An 11262-nucleotide genomic window follows, 5' to 3' on the forward strand; every position below is an offset into this window, starting at 1 on the left:
CACTGTTGTTTTCGAAACAAAGTAAGATGTTTCCTTGATCTTTTTTCTTATTTACAATGTACAGTGGCAGGTACATACTATCTGCCACCTGTGGTGCTAGTTACTACACCTTGCTACTATTGCAACAAGACAAATGTATCAAAGTTTAAAAATAAGTCGTTGTCGTCTCAACAATTCATTTATAGCCTACGATTCCATGAACTGGATAATGCGCCTCTTCCTCATTTTGATTGAGGACATGGGTCCAGGGAGGGTCAGTAGCGATGGCGACACTGGAGCGATGGGGCAGCCAGACCGAGTACCTCCTCTCGTGTCTCGGCTACGCGGTCGGCTTGGGCAACCTCTGGAGATTCCCTTACCTGTGCTACAAAAATGGCGGAGGTTTGTTACTCATGCAAATTGGATTTCCCCGGTAATCCTCATTTAAATATAGAAGCAAGGAATTTCATTATCTTGCGTGGGATCAATGGATTTCGACCGAAATGTGGGCAAAAATAACGAGACGTTCTTTATTTAAATTTGACTTATAATACATTATATGGGAATTGTTTAAAACGCGTTGCGTTATACTCGCAGGTTCATTGACACGATAATATTCCGGACATGTATGTGGTGGTCCACGTGCTTTGGCAAACAATCCATAATTCTAGCCTCATTTACTTCCCTTACTCAGTAAGTAAATACCGTAAATAGTAAATACCATTAACTTAATGAGGATCTAGATTTTATAGTTTTAGACCGAGTGTAAATTATTATTATCTGCATTTTTATTTCAGGTGCATTTCTTATCCCGTATTTTCTAACACTCCTCATATGCGGCATTCCGCTGGTGTACCTGGAGACGTTGCTGGGACAGTTCTCCAGTGCAGGATGTATTTCAGTCTTCAACATAAGTCCTTTGCTCAAAGGTTAGTTTTTATGATAATTTTAACGAGTACAAAGCCAAGGATTTTGGTTATTGATTAGGTATGTGTACCTACCTATATCGACGGGTGCAAAGTAAAAAGAGTCATCTACAAAACAGCTACTTTTCAGGAGAGCGCATAATAGGAAAAAATGCTCCCATTTTGTCAATTTCCAATCAAATTTATTGAAATTTTCATCGTTGTTTCATTATTTATAAATTAATCTACATGTATATTTAATTTCTTCTATTTATGTTTAATTTACGAGATATTGTAGTTGTCTGCATCTACATTGCGCTTGAAAATATGACAACTGAGATATCTACCACTTGGTCGTTTCTACGTGGGAATTAAAAATTATATTTATTAAAGTATTTTTACCGATTATTAGTGCGATTATCAGTACCTACGTAAAGTGTAACACTTTATATTATTAAAATATGTAGTTAATGCCCGTTTTACACGTTAAAAACATTAAGTTCAGAACATAATTGCGTAGATATATTTTTCTACGTTGTCGATTCGGTGCAAGGTGCACGATTTAGAAGGAAGTTAAAATATGAAATACTAGCTTTTGCTCGCGGCTTCGCTCGCGTGGAATTTGAAAATCGCGTAAAATGCAAATATTTTTGTAAGCTCCCTTAGAAACATGATGTTATTCCAAGACCAAAAGTAGCCTAGTAACATAGGCGGTTACATCTTTTCAAATAAGTTTATGCCAAAAAATAATACGATTAGTTTCTTAGTTAGAGCGTGAAGGAAGGACAAATAAATAAATAAATAAACAAACATACTTTCCCATTTTAATATTAGTTTGGATATACTTAGGAATCATTCATTTACTTTCGTACAAATCGTAATTTCTCACAACAAAAATGAAATTCTGTGTCAATACTTTAATTACTTTAAAACTAATTTAAAAAGTATTCAGTATCATTATCAGTACAGGAACTATGTTGTAAATTATTATAATTTAGGCAGAGACTTATTACGAGTAAGTCTTTGTACTTGCCACTTGTGAATTGTGATCATGATGGGTTCATTATAACATCATAAGCATCGCCGGACGTTTCACACCATCGAAGGGATGTATACGATTCTTCAGAACACAAAATGAAATTTTATTTCTACGATTTCTCAATTGCTTTTCATGATCACAGAGATCCTAAAACCGGTCAAAGATAAGTTAAAAGGAAAACTTCGCGAGATATTTTTGCGCTACAGTTAAACTTGCAAATGCCGGAATATGATGTTTTGCATATTTTGTTTACCTAAATTTTCTCGTAATTTACGTCATGTGTCAATACACGTGTTTTTATTTCTCAATCGCCTTTTCTTTAGATCAATACTGAACTGATGACGTCTTTTTCTACCGTTTAACGAGGAAGGCATAGAATATTCACTTGATGCCTCCACTGCCGAAGAAGTATCAATGGTGTTGTCTTTAGAAGATTCACAGTTTGAGAGGGATAATATACTCGATGGCTCGATATATGAGTTAATAAACTCAAGCAGGTCATAGATTATATGAGATCAAATCATCAATTATGTCTTTTTTAATAAACAGATAGGTTTATTAAAAAAGACATAATATTTTGATCTAATACTGATAATGGACGCGGCGGACTTGAAGTGATGAATTGTATTCTGAGGGCGTTGGCGTATTTAATAATTTGCTTAGATCGACATCCAAATTTTCAAAATCATTTTATATTTTAGACTGAGAGTGAACTGGTGTGACTGGCCCAGAGTATTCAGATCATGGGGACTTATCTTACGAAGTTAACTTATATTCATTTGTATTCATCGCTGATACATCAAGGTTTTCTATAGAAGTTCAATAATTCTTCATCGGGCAACACAGTATTTTGCTCGATAAATCTATCGTTTATGTTCTGGAAACTTTCAACTTCTTTAAAAAGTTGTTTTGGACTTTCTGAACATGAAACAACAGTAAAAAATAACAGAAAGAAATTAGAAGTCAATTAATATAATAACAATAAGAATTAACATAGAAAGGTACTCATAAACATAACAAACAATACTAATTTACAAAAGTAAATTGAGACATCTAAATCACAATCGCAACGTAGAAAAAGCTATATGGCAGATAGCCGCTTATGCCGCATAACATTAACCCCGCGCGTCCCGCGTATAGACGATCAGCGGTAGTTATCCGCATCTACGTCGTGCAATTTCACAAAACAGGAGTAGATGTCTTCTTTTACGTGACAAAAGTACCAGAAATAAGGTGATATTTGAATTTTTGTTTTTGTTATGTTGTAGAACATGATATTTTAAGCTAGTTTCTACAAAAAAACGAAAAACTCAAAATTGCAGATGACTTTTTTTACTTTGCACCCGTCGATATAGTGTTTATGTATGTTTGTTTTATCGTTTTGCCGAATTACTGATTCGATCTTATAATAATTCATGCTAATGAATGAGGTGTCGTTGATCGTTTAATGGTCTGGAATTGTGCACTTAACAGTAGCAGTTTTTCATGAAAGTTACTGTTTTTTTTGTAGGAGCGGGGTATGCTGCGGTGGTTTTGAACGTTATAGCGATAGTATACTTTTCGACGATAATGTCATACCCCATACTCTACATATACCACTCCTTCCAATCACCACTACCCTGGCAGAGCTGTGACAACGAGTGGAACACAGAGAAATGTTCGCTGGTAATTTATTTAACATGTTACTTAATTCTCACGTAGACAAAATTGGCATACTTTTCGGCACGAATGGGCTGGCTTGACCGGAGAAATACCACGTTCTCACAGAAAACCGGCGTGAAACAGCGCTTGCGCTGTGTTTCGCCGAGTGAGTGAGTTTACCGGGAGCCCAATCCCCTACCCTATTCCCTTCCCTACTCTCCCCTATACCCTTCCCTTCCCATCCCTACTCTCCCCTATTACCCTATTCCCTCTTAAAAGGCCGGCAACGCACCCGCAGCTCTTCTGATGCTGCGAGTGTCCATAGGCGACGGAAGTTGCTTTCCATCAGGTGACCCGTTTGCTCGTTTGCCCCCTTGTTTCATTTTAAAAAAAAGACAAGCAGATCGACAATTTTGCGATATTTTACCGACTTTTGCTTAACAATTAAAGATCCAAGTTTAAAACAATATTGTTTGTTTTCCTATTTACTGAATTGCGGCCACACTCAAAAACACATAATTTCTGTAAAATGTAATGTAAAAAATAAATATCTCTCTTAAAAAGACGGTAACAAAATAAATATATTTTTAACCGATTTCAAAAAAGGAGGTTATCAATTCGACGCGTATATGTTAATCTATAGCAGCTTCTGAACAAATCTGCCAAATTTCAAAAGTGTATGTATGTGTATGTATGTATGTATTTATGTTTGTGCACGCATATCTCCGAAACTATACGTCCGATTCAACTGATTCTTTTTTTGTTGTACTAGGTATTGTTCAACTTAGGGATTACTGCATGTTTCATCAAAATCGGTTCAGTAGTTTTTGAGATAAGGAATTTTAATTCTTAATTACGTACAATTTGAAGTTGGTTTTATCTTTTTAAAATACTATTATCATTTTTCAGATATCAAGCAACAGTAGCTCAGTAATGAACGGATCCATTACAACCCCAGAGGACGAGTTTTTCCAGTAAGCTATAATACTGATTGAGTAACACGACGTACTTACTTCAACCATTTAAAATTTCACGCGACTGATAAAACGTTGTGTATTGTCAATAATAATAAATTAAATTATACAACTTTTAAACGAAAAAGGTATTTATTTTTAAGTACAATAGTGGCTCAAAGGTTGCGGGTGTTTAGAAGTTTATTCGTTGTTAAGCGCGAAAACGGAACAAATATTTTGTCTCTTCGTAATACTTACGATGTTTGCATTAGGCTATATCAAGATTCAAGATATTATTTCCAGCATACGATTACTGCGTCTCTCGCCTGTCATCTACCACCTGGGCGGCATCGTATGGCCGCTGTTCTGGTCTAACGTGATCTGCTGGGTCATCGTCTACCTCTGCGTCTGTAATGGAGTCAAAAGTGTCGGCAAGGTGAGTCGTCGCAAATTGTTGGCAAAAAGCCAAGTATCGCTCTTGTACAAAACAAGAGCGATTTTAAACAAATTTTATAATTTTCTGAGAAAATTATAAAATTTGTTTTTCCCTTTTCAGATCGTTTATTTTACAGTTCTGTTTCCTTATGTGGTGCTCTGTGCCTTATTAGTCCGAGGTACGACTTTACCTGGTTCCTGGCAAGGTATACTTTATTTCGTGCTACCTGACTGGAATCAGTTGCAGAATCCAAAGGTGAGTTGTAGAGATCTATTGAATTTTACCTCTAAAACTTTTTTGGTTTTGCCAAAAGCGATGATTTCAGGTATGGGCGGACGCGGCAACACAAATATTCTACTCTCTGGGTCCCGGCTGGGGGGGGTTGGTCAGCATGGCGAGCTTTAATCAATTTCACTACAACAATCTACGGTTCGTACTTTAATTTTAATCAATTCCTCATTGTGATACGTGCGTTTGAGGTGTAGGTATAAGAATTAGTGCTATTTTGTTGTGTGATCAAAACGAATCGATGGATCTTTATTCTTTTACCATATTTATGTTTTGTCAATAAAAGTAGAATAGGAGTACTTTTATTGTGTTATTTAGTAAACATAATATTGATAAAAAACGTCTGTTGGCAAAAGATAGGGGGTGCCCATTTGCAAATCGCAACGGGTACAATGACCCAACCTCACATTTTATAACATACTAGCTATTTGACCGAGCTTTGCTCGGTATTCGATAAAACACGAATATAATGACATTTTCTAAAAATTATTCCTAGCTAGATCGATTTATCGCCCCCAAAATCTCTGCCAATTGAAATTTAGAATGTAATCTAAGTACGAATAATAAAAACTAGGTAGTACCTAATAATAAAAATAAGTTTTTATTATTCCTGGAATGTAATTAACCATAAAGTTAAACTAACATAGTAATACTAATATAGTATTTCAGGCCATCAATAATAATTCCCTTAGTGAACAGTGGGACGAGCATCTGGGCGGGCTTCGTGGTGTTCTCGGTCCTGGGTTTCGCGGCCGAGCGGTCCGGGGTGCCTGTGGGGAGGGTGGCCCGCGCCGGCCCAGGGTTGGCCTTCGTCACCTACCCCGCCGCTGTCTCCATGATGCCCGCACCCAACTTCTGGGCCGTCACTTTCTTTGTGATGCTCTTCTTTCTGGGAATCGATAGTATGGTAAAAGTTTTGTAGTTTGGTGCCATGTGTAAGTCTTGGTAGTGTCATAATGTTACATATTGATATAATTATATTTTATTTTGTTCATTAGCACCCTGCCGGGCTAGCACGGCCACCAGTAAGAATGCGAAAGTATGGACAAACTGTGGACATAAACTTAAAGTTCGTTCCGAATTCCGATCTTTACCGCGGCTAATCGCGACCGACAAAAATTCAATTAAAATGCCACTTTATGACAGACTATAATATTTGTCATAAAGTAGGATATAATATTATTAATTATTATTATTTGAATTTTTAGGACTATAGTCTGTCATAAAGTGGCATTTTAATTGAATTTTTCGGAACGAAAAAAAGATCGGAACTTCACCTTAAGTTTATCTCCAGTTTGTCTGTAGTTTGTCATTTCTACTGGTGGCCGTGCTAGCCCGGCTGGACAGTTATTGTCCATATATCTCTCTTTACTGGCTAGCCAACCCATAGCTTGGTAGCCGGCTCTAGCCCGCTATATCCCGCTCTAGCCAGTTCTTTCAGTTTTTGTTTACCGGAGGCCCAATCCCCTACCCTTTTCCTTTCCCTACCCTCCCCTATTTCCTTCCGTACCCTCCCCTATTCCCTTCCGTACCCTCCCCTATTACCCCCTAAAAGGCCGGCAACGCACCTGCAGCTCTTCTGATGCTGCGAGTGTCCATGGGCGACGGAAGTTGCTTTCCATCAGGTGACCCGTTTGCTCGTTTGCCCCCTTATTTCATAAAAAAAAAAAAGTCAACTTGACCAACTCTAGCCCGCTCTAGTCACCTCCAGAAATCTATAGAAACATAATATGTGCTGCATCATATAATTTTTTTTTATTTTAGTTCGTCACAATAGAAGCAGTGATAACAGGAGTTTTGGACGAATTTCCGAAATACAGACGACGAAAAAAGTTATTCACGTTTATCGTGTGTTTCATTTTGTTTTGTCTCTCCAACATTTGCAATACCGAAGTAAGTAAGTTTTACTTTCAGTTTATTTAAAAACATGTCTGGAACGTTAGTAGGGGAGCCCAGAGTGCTATTCGTGTTACTCGAGCATCATGGAGACCTAGTAGGTTTTGTAGATTAGATAAAACTGATTAAAAAATAATAAGAGCGTTTTTTTATTTATTTTAGCGATGAGTTCAGAAACTGCAGCCATTTTAAAGTTATAAAAAAGAAAATAAGTATATTCAGAAAATTAAGTAGGTAAATTATATTAAGATTTGAGACAGCAAGGACTAAATCATTTAGTTAAGTGCATGTCTGGGAAGCTTACTTATGAAAATATGTTAAGCTTTTTTTTAATATTTTAAAATGTCTATACAAGCTTAATCTGACACGCATGTCGCGAAATCCCCTCTTGGGCTCCCCTACTGTATGGTTTCATTGACTCATTTCATAGAACTTGATATATTTCAAAGCATAAATCATCGTTTAGGGTGTGTATAGTCGCGGCGATATTATGTTCGCATGCTCAAACACAATTCAACGTTTCCACGTAACAAAACAATTCGAAAATCTCAAACTATCACTGAGCTCATTACACCTTAAAATATTTTCCGTTTGGCGGATAGACTCAAACATATTAACAACCCAATTTATGGAATCGTTTTCATCGGTTGCTATATTATAACTAGTATTAGGTAACGATGGTAAACGATTGCTGTTGGTATAAATTGGAAGATGTAAATAGATTCTTATTATTATTTTAAGAAAATGTTGATTGTTGGGTATCATAAAACACATTCGCGGAAATTGTATCATCAGCGAACTGCCACTTCGCACGCAGCCAATCAATTGCAACCGGCTTGAGTGACGGTTTCCAATAGAATTCGAATCGGTATGGCTTTGCAAATTCAGTTCATATGAGCATAAGCGATATGTCAGGGACGAGGTTTATTTGCAAAGAACCGCACACACACCTCCAACCGTCTTAAAAGTCTGTCTAAGGGTGTTTGTGCACTACACGGAATTTTACCATCCGGCGCGGCGTGGCATCCCGATTTTCTACCTTATTTATATGGCAAACGTGAAAGTTATGATCGCCGGACTGTAAAATTCCGTGTAGTGCACAAACGCCTTAACTCTAAGGCCTGGGTGTAATATCATGTTATTTCTCTCGGTCTTCGTACTTATATATAGAAAAGCTCGGATTTTTAAAACCGTGATTAAAAATTAAGTTGTACTCCTACTTTTTTTAGCATTTGCTTAATAATCTCAAAGGATATTCTATTCTGTAGATCGTACATTCTAAAAACGCCGTACAAACATGAAACACTAATCAAACTAAACACTCGTTAACGCATTATTGATACATTTAACGACTGAACCAAAGTCACAAAACTAACAAAAGGGCGTCTCTGGCAATTAACGTACCTTTCATGTTGTCGTTAAAGGCAGTTCAACTTGTATACTGTCCAGAACTATTAAATCTGTAACAGGACCTTTATTTCAATGACATAAGGATTAAATTTATCTAAGTTGTTAATGGTCTGTAGTTACGAGATATTTAAATAAGTGCCTTAAACGTTTGTAGCAGACAATTCGTGATAAAACACATTTAGTAATAACAAATCAAATTTATTCGTAAATGCTTTCGATACTATTCAATAAAGTTTTGAATATCAAAATAATCTTCAAATTTCGAGTCAAGGGAAAAGCTCGAGCGTGTGATACTCAATAATTGCAATAGAAAATACTTTTCCACGAATCCCGTTCAAAAAGTGTCACAAAGCCCCGTTTAAGTACGAAAATAAGGACTTTTATTAACAAGTTATGATGATAGAACATTTTTTTCAGGGTGGTCTTCACATCATAGGTCTTTTGGACTCGCACGTGGCCATCGCCTGCGTGCCCATTGTGTGTGCGCTAGAAATATTGGCGTCGGTGTACATCTACGGAACCACCAATTTGAGCAGGGACATTTACTTCATGGCCGGGAACCGTTTGACGCAGTTTTGGCTCATTTTATGGAAATATGTCATACCCATGCTTTTATCGGTAAGTTACAATAGTTTGGTAACACAAAACATATTTCATTAAAGTAATAAAACGAACTCGCTCCATCTTAGTAAATCAATCAGTCACTTTTTCCCCACACCAAAAAGTGTACTACGCCGGTAGAGAATTTTCTCTTTAATAATTTCATTAATAGTCAAAATATAGATAGCAAGTATAAGGTTTGTTACATTCCTCCTGTTCACCTGTCGTCACGTATACACAGTATACACATGCAATGTTTCGCTATCATTCTTGGCTGGATTCACGTGGTTTTTCTCCGATTACCCTTTTTCTAAAGCTTAAAAAGCTTTAGGCTGCGTTTCCACTGAAGCGGAGCGGAGCGGAGCTTAGCGGTGCCGAATTGACCAATCGTCATGCTCGAAATCTTTGCTGTCATTCCGCTGGAATGGCACGATTGGTCAATTCGGGCACCGCTAAGCTCCGTTCCGCTCCGCTCCGCTTCAGTGGAAATGCAGCCTAAAGATTGTCTTATTTCAGTTAACTTATCTATTTATTGATTTTATAATTTGCTATAAGGTGATAACGGTGTACTCGTTACGTGAGGTGTCGAGTGCAGGCGGGTGGTGCGTCGCGCTGGCGTCCGTCATCTGCATCCCCGTATACGCTGCCGATATGATTTATAGATCGGAAGGAACGATTAAACAGGTACAAGATTTAGGGCCTATTTCACCACTCCCTGATAAGTGCCGGATATCCACAACATATCTGACATAAATTATACTCCATACTCTATCCATCAGATAAGTCGTGGATAGACATAGATTATAGAAGATCAGAAAGTGGTTAAACAGGCCCTTAATATATTAAAATACACTGAACAAAACAACCGCAACCTCAAAATCTCAATAAAACTGCAAGAGGAAATTCAGGAATGGATATTCCCATTCCGAGCTTACCGTCGCGTCACTAAGCTCTTAATGTCCATTCTGTAGTCAGAATGACAAATTGTTTTATTTTTGAATTAATAAAAATGAATAAATAAGAATTTCCTTCTTGTGACGACACAGAATGTTACAAACATCGTTAAAATAGCCAACACAAAATATGGTACCGAGTACTTTCAATATTATGCTTAGACAAGAACTTAATATTGTAATATGTCTTTTTGTAACATATTCGTTTTTACAATATTATATATTTTGTTCTGTCTTCTAGCGCATCATTAAATGCAGTCAACCGAGCAAGGACTGGTGCCCCAAGGACGAGGAGATCAAGGTCCGGTGGAAGGTGTTCCAGACTAAACAGGACTTACAGGACCCCACCCTCACCACTCTACCTCTCAATAATCTTAATTAATTACAATAAAATATGTGTTTTGCAGAAAGATAATTTTTAATTTCAATTACTATCTGCTTCTATAAACTTATAGTTGTTAGCGAAATACAGTGTTACCTACTTTTGGGTAAATCTCGTTAAGTAAAAGTTCTTAATTGATCCTTGGGTGATTGTACCGGGTGGGAAAGGTAGTGATGCAATAGAATACACTACGAATAATGAAAACTAAGAACACACTTGCATTTCAAAATGAATATAAATGTAACACTTGAAATAAAGCAAGAAATTGACTCTTCTCATGGAAAGAGGAATAAGAGCATAGAGTTAAATGATACAGTACTTACTGATAAATAAGTGGTCCCAAAAAAAAGGGGGGGGAGGGCTAAAAAATAAAATACACCTGCATTGTGTATTCAGTAATGCATACTATGAAACATTCGTTATTTTAATTATAACGATGTTTCCTTTTTTTTTTTGCTTTTGGGGAAAACAATTTCGTTCTGCGTTACCTACTCTAATGACTAATCTAAATCAAAAATCAAAATATTTATTCCTAATAGGTTTAACAAAGTTATTTTAACACTTTTAGAACGTCGCGTCTACATGAGGCCTACCACCGGTTCGGGAACAAACCCGGCGAGAAGAACCGTAATCGAATAGTAGGTAGTACTCGTACCTACTTAGCAACAACTACTGCCAAAAATAATCATAATTATTTCAAAGCTAATGACCCTTTTACATGTCTTGAACTGATAATAGCTATAATAATTATTATATTATAATATACTTTGCTACCTAAAT

General features: G+C 36.8%; 1 protein-coding gene across 1 annotated transcript; it reads left to right on the plus strand.

Moving 5' to 3' along the window:
* The first annotated feature begins 214 nt into the window (after positions 1–214).
* On the plus strand, positions 215–10482 carry LOC121733179 (sodium-dependent proline transporter-like). The gene is made up of 12 exons (XM_042123353.1): positions 215–381; positions 777–908; positions 3434–3588; positions 4474–4538; positions 4821–4953; positions 5074–5208; positions 5279–5382; positions 5911–6148; positions 7006–7134; positions 8965–9165; positions 9703–9831; positions 10342–10482. Exons 1-12 carry the CDS (start codon positions 264–266, stop codon positions 10480–10482), a joined length of 1680 nt encoding a protein of 559 aa, XP_041979287.1. The 5' UTR covers positions 215–263.
* The last annotated feature ends 780 nt before the right edge of the window (positions 10483–11262 follow it).

The sequence above is a fragment of the Aricia agestis genome, chromosome 1 (assembly GCF_905147365.1).
Source record: "Aricia agestis chromosome 1, ilAriAges1.1, whole genome shotgun sequence".
Lineage (NCBI taxonomy): Eukaryota > Metazoa > Arthropoda > Insecta > Lepidoptera > Lycaenidae > Aricia > Aricia agestis.